Source organism: Myotis brandtii, unplaced genomic scaffold, assembly GCF_000412655.1.
Source record: "Myotis brandtii unplaced genomic scaffold, ASM41265v1 scaffold1167, whole genome shotgun sequence".
Lineage (NCBI taxonomy): Eukaryota > Metazoa > Chordata > Mammalia > Chiroptera > Vespertilionidae > Myotis > Myotis brandtii.
Genome location: NW_005354039.1, coordinates 313,756 through 331,469, shown reverse-complemented (window position 1 = coordinate 331,469; position 17,714 = coordinate 313,756). Strand labels below are relative to the sequence as shown.

The 17,714-nt window shown below is 35.5% G+C and overlaps 1 protein-coding gene across 2 annotated transcripts in view; it reads left to right on the top strand.

Moving 5' to 3' along the window:
- PAFAH1B1 (platelet-activating factor acetylhydrolase 1b, regulatory subunit 1 (45kDa)) overlaps nucleotides 1–17,472 on the top strand; it is a 41,824-nt gene extending 24,352 nt beyond the window's left edge. For both annotated transcript variants that reach the window (XM_005858296.2, XM_014529277.1), the window contains exons 5-11: nucleotides 643–849; nucleotides 7,527–7,695; nucleotides 10,184–10,286; nucleotides 11,014–11,242; nucleotides 13,823–13,924; nucleotides 15,579–15,735; nucleotides 17,070–17,472. In XM_005858296.2, coding sequence (XP_005858358.1) covers nucleotides 643–849; nucleotides 7,527–7,695; nucleotides 10,184–10,286; nucleotides 11,014–11,242; nucleotides 13,823–13,924; nucleotides 15,579–15,735; nucleotides 17,070–17,143 — 1,041 coding nt within the window. In that variant the 3' untranslated portion in view covers nucleotides 17,144–17,472. The remainder of the gene's footprint in view (nucleotides 1–642; nucleotides 850–7,526; nucleotides 7,696–10,183; nucleotides 10,287–11,013; nucleotides 11,243–13,822; nucleotides 13,925–15,578; nucleotides 15,736–17,069) is intronic.
- The last annotated feature ends 242 nt before the right edge of the window (nucleotides 17,473–17,714 follow it).

Here is a 17,714-nt window from a genome sequence, read left to right as displayed (position 1 = left end):
TATGAGTCTCCTTTCCTCCCCCATTTACCTCTCCCCAGCCGCTCCCATCCCCCAGCACATGCCCTCCCCCCCCTACCGTCTGTGTCTATTGGTTACGCTTTGAGCTTTTATTTTTATGTGTAAAGTGAAGGCAATAAATAATATCCTGGTCCTAAAATTTATATTTTTAGTAGGCAAAACTAGAATGAATAAATAAATTGTTGTAAAATGAATTAATGCATCAAAATCTCTTAGAAAAGTATCTAAAACATAGATATTAAATAAATGTTGGCTTTTATTATAAATATTACTAGCATGTATAATGTAAACTTGGTTTGGGAAGAGTTTATTAAGAGTAACAGACATAGAGAGACCAACACAGGTGCACTGCTCTTCCTCTAGTAGATATAAATTGAAATTTTTATTTGAGTTAAGTAGTTAAGACAAATTTATACTGAATTTTTCTTAATTTTTGGTTTTTATATCACTAAAATTTTGATGGTAGATAATGAAGATAATTTTTAATAAATGATGAATGCTTTGTAAATTAATGAAAAATTTTAAAGTATTCTGCATATATAGACACAAAATAAAAGCAGTTTTTTAAAATATCAAATAAAATTGGAGTCTATCTGTATATATAACTATGTGTTCATTTTCAAGGTTATGGAATTAGAATCAAAACTAAATGAAGCAAAAGAAGAATTTACATCAGGTGGGCCTCTTGGTCAGAAACGAGACCCAAAAGAATGGATTCCCCGTCCACCAGAAAAATATGCATTGAGTGGTCATAGGAGTCCAGTCACTAGAGTCATTTTCCACCCTGTGTTCAGTGTTATGGTCTCTGCTTCAGAGGATGCTACAATTAAGGTAATTTTTAAAAATGAAAGATTTGCAATAGGGTAATTGTTAAAATCAGATTTAAATTTAATTGGGTGAAAGAAATAAAAACATCCTGAAAATGAGGACCTAGAAAGAGGGAAAGTGTGTACCTTACTTTTAAGCAGAGGTAATAGATGAAAATACAGGATTACAACACTAGTAATTCAGCAGATGAATATGTTCTGCAAAAAAAAAAAAAAAAAAATTCAATAGAGAATTTATTTAAATTAGACTTTTCTTGATATGTTTAATATTGGCTTTGATGCCAAACTAAATAGTAATTCTCTCCATGGGTGTAGGAATGTAGGTGCTTATCACTTTATAAGTTATGTATTTCTTTCACCCCCCCCCCACAATAATCATAATACATTTTAATATTTTATCTTTTAATCAGAGAAAAGGTTGTTTTTGTAATTCCCTTTAATCCAGACAATGGCAGTTGTATAAACCACCTGCAAAAAGACAAGTAAAATACAGTTAAAAGGTTTAGGTAGGTTTCTCTGTTTTAAGGCTTATTTCAGTTTAAGTTTCATTTGGAGAGGTTTAGGAGAATGTGGTTTAAGAGTGTATATATCACACAGCCGCAGTCTAACATAAAATGCAAGAAACAGTTAACTGTGACTTATACTTAACTTGTTCTTCATATTAAGCATTATTTTATGTTTTTCTTATGTGGTTTCTTTAGTTTCTAAATCAGTGGCTTCCTTTTATCCTTTAGGCTGGCCATCCATGGGGCAGGCTGCAGAGTCATTGGAAGAGAGTCTTAAATTCACATGTGCATCATGTACTTCTGTAGGCTGAGATGATTACATACCTAAAACCTTAATATATTGCTATTTTTCAGATGTATGTAGATGTGTATGTAAATGATTGACTTAATGATAGTCTCCCTTATGTGTACTAAAAAACTGCACTGCTATCATGAGGCATAGGGGTAAAAGTAAACCTTTTTTAATAGATTGAACCCAGTCTTTTTTGTTGTTATTGTTGTTGATCCTCACCCCAGGATATTTTTTCCATTGATTTTTTTGAGAGTAGAAAGGAGGGATGCGGGAGAGAAAGAGCAACATCGATGTGAGAGAGACACATTGATTGGTTGCTTCCTGCACAAGCCCCGACCCAGGATCAGGCCTGCAACCCAGGTACATGCCCTTGACCAGGAATCGAATCTGGACCCTTTGGTCCTCGAGGTAATGCTCTAACCATTGGAAAACCCAACCGGTGTTCAGTATTTACTATTAATTTTGCAGTGGTAGTTGAAAAGCATAAACAAAACTGTAAATATGCCATCTTAAAATACATCTGTGGAGTCAACTTGAAAATATTACAAATGGTACATACTTATTTGTTTCCCTTTACTTACCAGATAATTTTATATAAGTCCTGTTATTTTTAGATTGCCAAGGTTTATGTCATTTATATCTGTTTTATAACTGAATAAGTTTTCTATGCTTTGATTATAAAAATGGAGAACCTGCCTGGTTGGTGTGGTTGAGCATCGACTTAAGAACTAGGAGGTCACTGTTCGATTCCCCGTCAGGGCACATGCCTGGGTTGCGGGCTCAAGTCCCAGTTAGGGGCAAGCAGGAGGCAGCTGATGATTCTCTCATCATTGATATTTCTATCTCTCTCTGCCTCCTTTCCTCTCTGAAATCAATAAAAAAGAAAAAGAAAATGGAGAACCAACAAACATCATTTACTCCATGAACAAAATACTATAAATAGAAGTTTTTAAATTTATATCTGTAATCAAACTGTATATCTCAGCAGCTACTTAACTTCCCTTCCATTTAGTCTTTATTTAATGTGCACAAATGTTTGTTTCATTAATAGCAAGCATTTGTGTTTAGTTTTATTTCCTTTTTTGATTAAACATTTTAGAAACACCTTTCTTTGTTTCTAATGAATGATGATTTTTAATGATTTAAAACTGATTGTTTTATTTGTATATGGAGGCATTATAGGGTAGTAATGGTCCAGAGCCCAGGTTGTAGGTTCAAGTACTGACCCAGCCATTTAATTATTAACGTGATCATGGGCAAATAAACTTTTTGTGCTTACCTTTCCTCATCTGTGAAGTGAAGATAATAACTATCTCAGGGCTTTAGGGAGGATTAAATGCGTTATTACGGAGAAACTGCTTGCCACAGTGGTGGTCAGATACTAAAGAAGTACTTCATGTCAGCAATGTTTCAGCACCATTAACAGATCTTCCTTTGGATTTTAAGTTATTTTTAGTCATCTACTGTCATAAATAATGTTCTGTTTATTTTTATACATAAAGCTTTTTTCTCATAAATTACTTCCTTTGGTAATTTGTGGAATGAAAACAAAAAATTTACTCTCCTTCTATATATTTTCTTTCTTCAGTTGTGTTAAAGTTAGGTGATTTCTAAGTGTGCTGGTTGTGATAGAACTACTTTCCAAAAAACTCAAAGGAAAACACAAAGAGCACATAGAGCGCATGCAAGAGGCAACCATTCTTGTGACTATGTTGGGCAAAGGGATTATGTTTAAGGCTCAGTTATCTCGTTTGTTGGGAAGGGGGATTAAAAATATGTCATAAGATTCTATTGCTTAAAATAATATATACATAATGTATGTAGTATAGTGCCTGGCAAACTTAAGTAGATAGATGGTAAGGGCTCAAAAAGCTGTAGCTAATGTTACAGTTATCAATAACAAAATTAAAATTATATTAAATAATTTCTCTTGTGTATCTGGTAAATACAGCAAGTTTGTGTTCATTTATTAATGTCAGGAATTTCCTTTTAGAACCACTCAATTACATTATCAACATTTGAACTATAATAATTTAGAAAAACTTAGAGGATAGATATTTGGAATAGTTTATGATAGTATTTTTGTTTTAAATTAGTTCATTTTAATTCTCACCTCAGGATATGTTTATTGATTTTAGAGAGAGAGGAAGGGGGAGGAGAGAGATCTATGTGAGAGAGAAACATGGATCAGTTGCCTTCCGTATACACCCTGACTAGGGATTGAACCTTCAATCTAGGTATGTGCACTGACTGGAAATCAAACCTACAACTTTTTTTGGTGCACAGGAAGATGCTCCAACCAACTGAGCTACCCAGCCAGGAGCTTCATAACAGTATTTTTAATTGCACCATTTAAATTTTTTAAATATTTCTGGTTGTCATTTAGAACTAATTCTTAAATGTTTTAAAACATGAACAGCAACACAACAAAATACATTAAACTAATAAAGCAGATTAAGGGTTGCCAACTTTAATATATAAACAGTTCAACCAATATGAAAAACAGAAATATCTCTAAAAATGGACTGTAGGACATGAAGAGGTAATTCGTAGAGGAAGAAAAATAGCTAATTTGGCCTCAGTACTAATAGAAGAAATGCAAATTAAAATTATAATATGTATAAAATCTGTCAAGCTATTTCGCTTTTTAAAATGAGAATTCCCAGTGGTTGTAAGAATTTGATGAAGCAGGCACTCTCATTATTTTGATATAATCTAATGGGAAAACAATTTAGCAGAATATATGAAGAGCTTAGAAAGTTTATACTTTTTGACCCAATTTTCTTTTTCCCATTATTGTGTGACCTAAGTATTGCAAAATGAGGACAGATACTTTTCAATATTCAAAGATTTTCACTTATATGTTTCCTATAAGAAAAAAAAATTTTAGCCAACCATAGGAATTTTTTTTTAAAGAATGCTAAGGTTTTTTGTTGTTATTGTTTTAAGAATGCTGTTTTCTGTTTTAGAAAAAGAGAGAGCGAGAGAGAAACATCAGTTTGTTTTTCCACTTATTTATTTATTCATTGGTTGCTTCTTGTATGTGCCCTGACTGGAGATTGAACCCATAAATGTCATATTGGGATGATGCTCTAACCAACTGAGCTACCCAGCCAGGGCAAGAATGCTATAAGTTTTTAACAACATGGAAAAACTCATAAGAAGTAAAGGGAAAAATTGAGTAATGAAGTATACATAGTCACTATACTTAAAGGGCATAGAAAAAAATGGGGAAAAAACCATGCCATTGTTAGGATAAGGGCTATTTTAAATTTCTTTTATTTCAAGTACATTATAGTTTGTTTGTTTTTTATCATGAGCATTATTTTACAACTAGAGGCCCAATGCATGAAATTTGTGCAAGTGTAGGCCTTTCTTCCCCCAGCTCTCGGCACCAGCTTCCCTCTGGCACCCGGGACTCGGGTTTCTCTCGCAGCCCCGGCTTCGTCCGGAAGGTTGTCCGGTTTAATTAGCATATTATGCTTTTATTCTTATAGATCATACAAAAGGTAAATATAAAGTAAACAGTTCTTATTGTTGACATTTATAAACTAACTGAAATGCCGTTTGCTCACCATTTATGAAGAAACACAGAGTTTGTTTTCTGGCTATATTTATTTTAGAGAAAATGTTTTATTGTTATTTAATGAATACATGGAAAGAAAATTAACTGAAATTGGAATGAACTTCCAAGATCACACCTTGCTTTAGCTGGTTTGGCTCAGTGGATAGAGTATCGGCCCATGGCCCGAAGGGTCCCGGGTTTGATTCCAGTCAAGGGCACATACCTCAGTTGCAGGCTCAATCCCCAGCTCTGGTTGGAGTGCATGCGAGAGGCAACCAATTGATGTGTCCCTCTCACATCAATGTTTCTGTCTCTGTCTCTCCCCCTCCCACTCTCTCTAAAAAAAAGAAAAAAGAAAAAAAGATCACACCTTGTATTCCTCTGAACTCTTGGTGTCAAAATTAAACACTTAGATAACAAAATAAGACAAAGGTATTACAAAAAACAAACTATAGACCAATACTGTATGAACACAGATGTAAACTCCCTTACATATTATAAACAAATTGAATCCAGCAATTCATTGAAAGGATAATTATCACCAAGTATGTGCACCCAGTATGCAAGAAATGGTTCCACATCTGAAAATGAATCAATGTGATACAACAACCACAAAAATAGCCCAGCTGGTGTCACTCAGTTGGTTGAGCCTCGTCCCGTACACCAGGAGGAGGTCACAGGTTCGATTCTCAGTCAAGGCCCATGCCCGGGTTACGGGCTCTATCCCCAGTAGGGGGCAGGAGGCAGCCGAACAAATACCTCTCTCACTGATGTTTCTCTCTCTTCCTCTCTCTGAAATCAGTGAAAACATTTAAAAAAATAGATTCAGAAAAAGCATTTGAAAAATTCCAATATCCATTCATGAGAAAAACTGAACAAGCTAGAAGGAGAGGTAACCTGATAAAAGGTAAAGGTATCTGATAAAACCTACAGTGGTCCTAATACTTACTGGTGGAAACTGAATGCTTTCCTCTGAGATCAGAAACCCAGGCCAGGCAGGATGTCCAGTCTCAACCACTTGTATACACTTTTATACTGGAGTGCCTAGCCAGTGCAGTAAGGAAGAAGAAGAAATAAAAGGCATACAGATTTGAAAGAAATAAAACACTTCATTTGCAGGCACGATCTATGTAGAAAATCCCAAAGAGCGTACAAAAAAGCCACTAGAACTATGACTGAATTTAATAGACTAACAGAATACACAGTTGATATACAAAATGTAACTGCATTTCTATAAACTAGCAATGAATAATTGAAATTTGAAATTTAAAAATGCAACTTATAGTATCATCAAGAAACCACAATTAAGGATAAGTTTAACAAAGTTACACAAAATTAAACACATGTAGGAGTACTTAAACATTTACATAGAAAAAATTTTGTTTATATTGGGAAGGGTACAGAAGCTTTCTGTTAAATATTTTTCAAAGATAGTTTTTCTTAGGTTCTTTTTTATATAATCATGTGTAATTTTTTTTAATGTAACATTGTATGCATGTCATAAATTCATTATAGTTGCAAATTTTATATCTTAGCCATTCACCAATGTTGGATATTTATATTGTTTCATTTCTCTAAATTGGTTGGTATATACCCTACCACAGATAAATTTGAAATTATTATGGGAAAAATGGAATTAATCATTTGACTTTAGAGCAGTATAATTGGTATTGGTGAAAGATTAACTTCACACTTGCATTTGGCCACCAGAATGAAAGTTTAGTATATTCTTGAGATGCGTTTCTAATATTTATTCTTGATAGCTCATTATTTCTTTATCTTAGAAAAGTTATCTTTAAAATATGTGACTGTGACTTTTTTACATCAGAATGACATTCTTTTGTTAATCTGCTTTTCATGGACAGTTACATCATGTGAAGTCTTTTCTTGGCCTCTTAGATATCTGAATTCCACTTATCTAGTACAATTGAGTACTCCTTCATTGTTACTTTCATTCTACATATAAATGCCTATCACAGCCCCCTGAAACTCTTTGTACTAAAATTTACTTATTAACATATCTGTTGCCTACTGTCAGATTGGGAAGGGACTTTGTCTTGTGGCTTTATATACTTAATCACTAGCATAATTAGGTGCATGGTAGATAATGTGGTACTAGAGGTCCATTTTAAAAATTGCACCATCAATTTTCTCTATTAGAGGAAAGACCAATTTATACTGATGATGTGCTAATTTCTGAGACAGTGACCCTTTGTCACTTTCTCAGTTAATTAGTAAGGTGCCAGACTAGCCTGCTGAGTGCAAATGTGAAACAAAGTGATGGGTTGATATTAACCAGTTTTTTGTTCATGTGACAGGTGTGGGATTATGAGACTGGAGATTTTGAACGAACTCTTAAGGGGCATACAGACTCTGTACAGGATATTTCATTTGACCACAGTGGCAAGCTTCTGGCTTCCTGTTCTGCAGATATGACCATTAAACTATGGGATTTTCAGGGCTTTGAATGCATCAGAACCATGCACGGTAAGGAATAGAGGGTGGTATTTGATACTGATTTCTCACATGGCATTCCAGAAGTAAGAATATTGTTTTCTTTTCTTTTTTTTTTTTTTTTAATATATTTTATTGATTTTTTACAGAGAAGGGAGAGGGATAGAGGGTTAGAAACATCGATGAGAGAGAAACATCAATCAGCTGCCTCCTGCACACCCCCTACTGGGGATGTGGCCAGCAACCAAGGTATATGCCCTTGACCGAAATCGAACCCGGGACCCTTGAGTCCGCAGGCCGACGCTCTATCCACTGAGCCAAACCGGTTAGGGCAAGAATATTGTTTTCTATCCGTGTGCAGGTTCCCTTCATTCAATTCTTAGTTGTCTGTGTTGTTGAAGGACTATATGATGTAGATAGTCCATGGATAAGCCATAGTTGAGAGTTGTTTTTGTTATGATGCTTTAAGTATCTCTTAGTGAAATAAGTATTTCATATAAAGTATGAAAATTGTTTTCACAAATATTTTTTAATGAGAAAAACTCCTAGGACATCTATCTGTTTTTGAGAAAATGAAGTTGTTAGTAGGATGTTTTTATTTGTCTTTTTTAAATCATTTTTCTCAATTGGGAAACTGAAGTTGAGAGAGAGTGGGTATAGTAAAAGCTGTAATCCAGATTCCCTTGCTCACTTTTTAATATACATATACTATAGTCTTATTGTTAGGTTGTTGTCTGGGTTTTGTCATGGAGACTGTTCTCTGAGTCAGTTTAGCTTTGTGGAAAGAGCTTTGGAACCAGATATCTGGGTTTAAATTCCCTACTTGTTTACTTATGGCATTAGGAAGTTTTAACCTCTTTCATCTGCAAGATAGAGGTAATAATACCTAAATTATAGGCTTGTCGTGAGGATAAAATGAGACCACATAGGCATACCTTGGAGATACTGTGGGTTTAATTCCAGACCACCACAATAAAGCAAATATCACAATACAGTGAGTCATGAATATTTTGGTTTCAGGGCATATAGTAGAAGTTGTGTTTATACTACACAGTTCTATCAAGTGTATTAGTAGTAGTCTGTATTTTTAAAAACTCAATGTACATACCTTAATTTTAAAAAACGTATTGCTAAAAAGTGCTGCTCATCAATCTGAGCTTTCAGTGCATCGTGATTTATTTATTTATTTATTTGCTGGTGAAGGATCTTTCTTTGATGTTGATGAAAACGCAGTATCTGTGAAGCACGGTGTAGGAAAGCACAGTGAAACAGGTTCCTGTTCTTGATTATCTTGGTTTAATACCTGGCATACAGAAGGTGCTCAGTAAATAAGGGCTTTTGTTTCTTTGTGGTTTTTTTATTATTATTTATTTGTTTAGTTTAAAATATGTTTTTATTGATTTTAGAAAGGGAGGAAGGGAGAGGGATAGAGAGATGGAAACACTAATCGGCTGCCTGCTGCACGCCCCTCTGGGGATCTTGAGCCCACAACCCAGGCATGTTCCCTGACCAGGAATCGAACCAGTGACCTCTTAGTCTGTGAGTTGAAACTCAAACACTGAGCGACACCAACCAGACTTGTTTCTTTAAACATGATGAAATTTAAATGTTTGGATTTTATATAAGGAATACATACTGTGTTAGTAATAAAATATTTTTCTAAATATATTATTCAGAGATGCTGGCACTTGAGTAAGCTACATGATTACATAGAGAGTGTAATTTGAAGAGTGTGTTTTCTTCCCTAATTAAATGCATTCAAGGCTTACCAAGTAGAGGAATTCTGTTGAATCCTTTCATAAAATCTGCGGACTCCCTGGGGCTCTTTCCTTCAAGGATAACTGATTAGTTAGGATTGTGAATAATGTATATGGAATAATGCATTTTTACCACCATGAATATCAACAAAAGATAATTTCAACCACTATTTTAAATATAGAATTATTTCCCCATTTTTCTTACCTAGTCTTTTTAGCTTTATTTCTATTTTATATCGTAGAATATGAACAGTGGAAATATTTGTATGTTTTTCTAGTGTTCATACATAAACATTCAGTGTATTAATACAGGGGTGGGCAAAAGTAAGTTCAATTACCAGCCATCATTACCTAAAAGATAAATCATAAGTAAGGATATGAAATAACAATAAAAAGATATAATACAATATTAATAAAGAATAATACAAGAATAAACTGTGTTTTGCATACTCACAGCTATAAACCTTCTTTTGCCCCACACTTATATATTCAAATACTGATGATACTGACACCTTATGGTTTTAAAACAGTTGTACAGTTTGAAATTTAATCATAAATTGAGTTGGCTATTTATTGTGGATTATTTTATTGGTACTAGTTCCTTTTTTGTGTAAATCCAAGTTTTTAATCAAATTTATAATAAAGCCCAGTGTATTTAAAGTTGCTGTGTTATTTAAAATCCCATGGTGAAATCTTGTGGTAAACAGGTTTAATTGCTCTTGGTGGCATATTATTTAATAATGTTGCTGTGTTATGTGTTTTAGGCCATGACCACAATGTTTCTTCAGTAGCCATCATGCCCAATGGAGATCATATAGTGTCTGCTTCAAGAGATAAAACTATAAAAATGTGGGAAGTGCAAACTGGGTAAGTAGATTTAGTTGAATATCTGGTAAAGAGATATTAAACAAAATTGTATTCTGAATGTTCCAATAATTTTAGCTTTTACCCATAATGATCATCATGGCAATTTTATTATGTACTTTAAAACTAAGTTTTGGTATCTAAATGTATCTTCCTCCAAAGAACAGAGAAATTATAAAAGAAAATCTATGTCCTTCAAAGCCATCTTCTATGTAATGGCTTATTTTCTCTGTGGTCTTCTTTTAGGTTATCTCTCTGTGGGTTGAAATAAAATGTAGATAACATTTATACAGGTATGCCCCTATTAGGTTTAATTTGGTTGTGCTTAGAATTACATGATTGTTAAAATAGAACCTTAACCTACTGGTTTTACCCAGATTAGTAGAGCATGCTTTTCCCCCAACATGGCTAGAAATATTTTTGTTAGGTTTATTGTGTGTGTTTAATTTTGAAAAGATTTTCTCTCTATATTTTACTTTTTAGATTTTGTTGATTTGGTTAGCTCCTTAATGATTCTCCCATAAGCTTATTTTAACTGATGTTTGACTTTCCAGCCTGTCCCCATCTTTTATTAACCAGGAATGTACATTTATTCTGTTGACTTGCATACGATTTCACTAACTTGTTGTCATTCTCTTCATTCCAGTATACATTGTAAGTTTTGCATTGCTTCTGGGAAGTGTCCCAATGGATTACCATTCACAACATAAATTATTACTTATTTTGACAGCTACTGTGTGAAGACCTTCACAGGACATAGAGAGTGGGTACGTATGGTGCGGCCAAATCAGGATGGCACTCTGATAGCCAGCTGTTCCAATGACCAGACTGTGCGAGTATGGGTCGTAGCAACAAAGGAATGCAAGGCTGAGCTTCGAGAACATGAGCATGTGGTAGAATGCATTTCCTGGGCTCCAGAAAGCTCATATACTTCCATCTCTGAAGCAACAGGATCTGAGGTAACTATGATTTATGTGTCATTTCATTATTTTATTTTATTGCTGATAGCTCAGAACCTTAGGTAACTTTTCTGATGCTCAATTTCAGAGCCATTAGTGCATTTAAAAATCTGTATTCCAGAATTATGAATCTTATCATTTTTTACTCTTTTCAACTTGCAGGTGTTTATACACACACACACACAACCACACACACTAGTGGCCCTGCACACAAATCTGTGCGCCAGCAGCTCGCTGCTGTCCTCCAGTAGCTCTCTGCCCGCTGCCCTGCCCTCCTGTACCTTCCACCCCTCCCATAGCTTGCTGCCCTGCCCCCTCCTGTAGCTCTCTGCCGCCCGCTTGTAGCTCCCTGCCCCACCCTCCTGCTGATTCGTGATCTGGTCATTACACAGTCAGTCATTACACTTCACAGCGTAATGACCATTTGCATATTACATCTTTATTGTGTAGGATATAATTTTTTTTAAATATATATTTTTATTAATTTCAGAGAGGAAAGGACAGGGAGAGAGAGAAATGGAAACATCAGTGATGAGAGTCATCGATTGGCTGCCTCCTGCATGCCCCCTGTTAGGGATTGAGCCTACAATCCAGACATATGCCCTGACCAGGAATCGAACCATGACCTCCTGGTTAATAGGTCAATACTCAACCACTGAGCCAGGGTGGCCGGGCATGTTTATATTTTTTAAGCCAGTTTTTATTAATGCTATCAGCTGACTTGTGTTGTCTAATGGGGATGGGGGTTCTCCTAAAGAGGGAAAGTGGTTATTCAAATTATTAGAAATGCCATTGTTTTAAGAGTATACCAGTGCAGAATAAAACTTATGGAGAGGTTAAAGTTATCTTTTCGAAAAATCACCTTTTTTAATGGACATAATTATTTTATTTACAAAATAATTTTTGGTGGAATGCAGTTTAATATTTCTCACTCCCTCTCCCTTTCTCTTTGAAATCAATAAAAATACATTTTTAAAAAGTATTTGTTTAGCCCTAACCGGTTTGGTTTAGTGGAGAGAGCGTCAGCCTGTGGACTCAAGGGTCCCAGGTTCGATTCCGGTCAAGGGCATGTACCTTGGTTGCGGGCACATCCCCAGTAGGGGGTGTGCAGGAGGCAGCTGATCGATGTTTCTCTCTCATGGATGTTTGTAACTCTCTATCCCTCTCCCTACCTCTCTGTAAAAAATCAATAAAATATATTTTTTTAAAAAAAGTATTTGTTTAAATGAAGAATATTTCATATGGAGGTCTCTGATACCCTTGATCAGACTTTGCTATTACAGATTTTTTCCTTAGAGAGAGAGATAAATGTGAGAGACAAACATCAATCAGTTGCCTTCCAAAAGCACCTCCACCCAGATAGCCTGCAAACTGGGTATGTGCCCTGACCAGGTAATGAACTGGCAATCTTTTTCGGTGGGTGCACAGGACGATGCTCAACCAATTAAGCCTCACCAACCAGGGCACTGTTGTGGATTTTTAAAAATTACATTTTAAGAAGTGAAGGGCCCAAACCAGTTTGGCTCAGTGGATAGAGCATCGGCCTGCGGACTGAAGGGTCCAGGTTCGATTCCGGTCAAGGGCATGTACCTTGGTTGCGGGGCACATCCCCAGTGCGGGGTGTCCAGGAGGCAGCTGATCGATGATTCTCTCTCATCGATGTTTCTAACTCTCTATCCCTCTCCCTTCCTCTCTGTAAAAAAATCAATAAAATACATTAAAAAAAAAACCCACACAAACAAACAAGTGAAGGAGGAGAATCTTTCCTCTCCCCCACCCTTTCTCCATTGTATTTCTAAATGGAGCTTCTATTGTAATCTCTGTTTTGACTGGCTGGTTGCATTTTGAATTCTTTTTACTGCCCTCTGGTGGTAGTTACATACAATTTGTCATTAATTTGATTCTATCTGGACTTTAGATATAAACGCTAAATTGTATAGTTTTAAGATCCTTCTTGATTACAGATGTCTTGAACATTAAGTTTATCATCTTGATATTGTAGAAACTAAATTTTTAAATTTTTATTGGTTTGAGAGAGAAGAGGTAGGAAGAGAGAGAAACATCAATATTTATATTATTTGGGTCCTTCCTATGTAGCCTCTGTAGGTTAACCGATGTGTGCTTTGTTTGGTTTGTTTTGTCTGTTTTTTTAATCCTCACCTGAGGGTATGTTTTACCGATTTTAGAGGAGAAAGAGGAGAGAGAGAGTGAGAGAGAGAGAGAGAGAGAGAGAGAAACACATTAATATATGAGAGAAACATCCTTCGATTGCCTCCCGTGGGGGGTCGAACTAGCAACTTTTCGGTGCACAGGATGATGCTCCAACCAACTGAGTTACACCAGCCAGGGCAAAACTTGTCCATTTTGATACAGTAAAACAAGATGAATAAGTCCTGGAGATGTACTGTACACATACTGGAAATTTGCTAAGGAGGTAGTTCTTAAGTCTTCTTACCAATTTTTATTTGTTAAAAAATCATTTTTATAAAATTGGAAATATAGATCATTAATAGATAAAAGTCATTGAAAGTTCTTATGTAACTTCTTGCATGGGAAACTTAATTTTTATGTTTTATATAGACTAAAAAAAGTGGCAAGCCTGGGCCATTCTTGCTATCTGGATCCAGAGACAAGACTATTAAGATGTGGGATGTCAGTACTGGCATGTGCCTTATGACCCTTGTAAGTTTGAATAACCTCACTACTTCTTTGTTTTCTTTCCTTTTCTATTTTTAAGTTTTTTGTTGTTTTTTATGGCTCTTTTTATTTTTTTAGTAATTCTTGTTGAAAGTATTACATATGTCCCCTTTTTTCTCCCATTGATACCTAGATTTCAGTATGAGGATATATATATATGATAGTACAGGATTGTGGACATTCCTGTTTGCCTAAGAGATTTCCAAGAGGATCTGTGGACATTAATCCAAGAAGCAGTTTTTGTAATTTGATAAAATAGCTGTGTTAGTTTTAGAGATTCCTTAGGTGCTAACTATACTTTGAAGTTTATGATAAACACATGGAAGTATCATCAAGAATTAATTAGAAATTTAAACTCTCCTCTAGTTGTGTTCTGAGCCAAGTTCAGATATATAATATTGCTGTTAGAAAAGGTGGTCCACATTTAAAATTAAAAGCATGTGCACTCCTCTTCTGTAACAACACAGGTCACTATTAATTCCCCTGGAAGTTTCTGGCTCCTATTTTTCAGTTGAAGGTGGGGGAGGGGTATATCTTTTCTGCTTTATTTTGGTGCAAGCAACGCAATGTGATTTGACTTTTGTTGAGGCTTCTACCTCTAGTGATTGGTGGCTTTACTATAAGAGAATAAAGTTTTATAAATAAGGGCAAAAGCAGAGTAAACCAAAGCAAAGGACATGTCATCTTGGTTGTCTTTTTTATCTGCACTATCCAATAGTGTAACTGTACTAGCCTCATGCAGCCAATGAGCTAATGAAATGTGGCTAGTGAGACTGAAGAACTGAATTGTTCATTGATTTAATTTTGGTTTATATTTAAATAGCCCCATGTGATATTTTCTTACATTAGTCTGTAGATGAATTTGGTGGTGTTTTTTAAATAAAAATGTTATGCTTGTACATACTGCTTTGTAGCAGACTTTGTTTTTGTTTTGTAGCAAACTTAATTTAGAAGGTATATGACACTTGCTCATGTCATTAGATACACTGTACATTAATTACATGCAGTGTTTTGATGAACATCTTTGTTAACTAAATCTCTGGGCCTGGTTTTAATTATTTCTTAGGCTAAATTGAAAGAAATGGAAATGCTGCAACGGGGATTAGGTGGATGGGTGAATAGATATACGGGTGACTGTATACCCTTCACCTACAGTCGCCAGTTTTTAACATTTTTTCTCTGTGTGTGTGTGTTTACCTACATTTTTTGAACAATTTGAGTTACTTGACTTGTAGACATGACAACATGTGTCTCCTAAGAACAAGGGTATTCTATCATTAACCACAATACAATTATCACACTCAAGAAATTTACCATTAATGTACTATATAATTTCTCCAATTATCTCAGTATTGTTCTTTATAACTTTATTTTGCCACTAGGAGTCAGCCAAGCATCACTCATTGCATTTACTTGTTAGTTTCCAGTTGTTTTTTTAATCTAGATTCTAGAAGAATTCCCTAGACTTTTTTTTTTTCTGTTTGTCTGTTTTTGGCTTTTTTTTATGTGTGTGTGCGCACGTAGTTTCAGTGGGCTTTGAGTTACGACTTAGTGTTTTCATAGATATCACTTAGTATTTTCATAGTGCCATTTAAGTAATTTATCCCTTCACTAAGTCAAATACCTTTTTGTTTTTAAGGTGGGTCATGATAACTGGGTACGTGGAGTTCTCTTCCATTCTGGGGGCAAGTTTATTTTGAGTTGTGCTGATGACAAAACCCTACGTGTATGGGATTATAAGAACAAGCGATGCATGAAGACCCTCAATGCGCATGAACACTTTGTTACCTCCTTGGGTATGTATGAGTTATGAGGTTTTTTGAGCAGATAGATTTTGGAGTGCCAGGTGTAACAAGTTTTATGTAATAACCATATGGACTTTTCCAGGTAAGAAATGACCATGGCTTTTAGGGCAGAATAGATTAAAAACTTAGTGAATCCCTATCATTTGTTTTAAATTCTCCTTTCCTTAATTCTCTCTTGCCATTGTCAACCTTATAATACAAAAATTACTTTCTCCATTGCACAATTTTGGTTCTGGAAACTAGAATTGTGAAGAGGATGCTTACTGATGACTCTAATAGGTAATTTTTCTCTCCTACTAGTTTTAAATTTCTCAAAGGAAGTATTACTCAGCCCTTTTCTTCTGGCAGTTATAAGCTATCATGTACTAGAAACTCGGGGAATGCTATTTAAGTTTAATAAGCATCTTTTAAAATATCTATATATATAAAAGCCTAATATGCAAAGTGTCTCCTCGGGAGTTCTACCAACTGGGAGTTCGATCGCTTGCTGTGATGTGCACTGACAGCTGGCACAGGGGAAGGGAGGCCTCAGCTGCCAGCCACTAGGGACCCTACCCATGTACGAATTTCGTGCACTGGGCCTCTAATGTGTGTGTGTGTGTGTGTGTGTGTGTGTGTGTGTGTATTTTACTGATTTCAGAGAGGTAGGGAGAGGGAGATAGAGATGGAAACATCAGTGATGAGAATCATTAATTGGCTGCCTTCTGCAAGCCCCCACTGGGGATCAAGCCTGCAACCCAGACATGTGCCCTAACCAGGAATCTCCAACTGTGACCTCCTGTTTCATAGGTCGACGCTCAACCACTGAGCCACGCTGGCTGGGCTAATAAGCATGTTTACTATCATCTGGACCTGAATCTAGAAGTGAAGAAAGTGAATACAGTAAAATATAATACATTAGGGTATGATGGATCTAATGGTGAAGGCAGAGCCTCAGCAGAATAGGGCTAATCCACGTCACAAGATGCTTACAAGGATTTAACATGAATTGAATATAAACCATTAGTATTTAGCTTGGAACATAGTATATGTTCGGTAAATGGATACATAAGGTTATCCTTGTAGATTTGAGTGTTTATTCAGCTTCATTTGGGATGGTGGTAGTGGAGGTAGGTTTGGGTATTTTTTTTGAGTTGGTAATAACAGGTTTTAATTAGTAAGTCTTAGTTTCCCTAATCTAGTTGATACCTTCCAAGGGTGGATGTGTGGGTGTGTATAGAAAAAAGTAGGGTATTCCTGGCCCTTGGACTTGCGTGTGTTGTGGCTTATTAAAAATTTTATCTGTCTCAACCTGATTTTACAAAAGCCTTTTCTTTTTCTTTCAGATTTCCATAAGACGGCACCATATGTGGTTACTGGCAGTGTAGATCAAACAGTAAAGGTGTGGGAGTGCCGTTGATTGAGTCTCTTTTGGCCCCTCCTCCTGATTTTCCTCTGGATGCACTCTGATGATACCATGGTTACCCTATTGAGCTCTGTTTAAATAAATATTGTCCTTTCATGTAAATTATTCTGGATGTAGATTGAGCTTATTAAATGTTACACACAAAGTATTCATGCATGGTGAATCCAAATTGTATACTGTAAATTTACATACGTTGTCTAGAAGTACCATAGGGTTTAAAAACCTGGGCTGGCATTGGTCACACCAGGCCTAAGAAGGCAGAAATTGAATAATTGAACTAGGGCACTAAGCTGAATAAATTGACAGTGTCATTTTATGTTGGATTATTAATTCCTGTTTTTCTTTCTGCTATCTGTTGGTGCCTGACTTAATGGCCTCATTTGGGGGAAAGCGGTGGTTATTAGGGTTTTTTTCTGAAATGTGTATTTATGTAACATCACTTAAGTGTGCTTAATAAATCTTTAAGGATGTTAGATAATAAGGCTACAATTCAAAATCTTCTGAACCATCTATGTAATTATTGAGGATTACACATGGAATTTTTGTCATGACACATTTGCCAAAT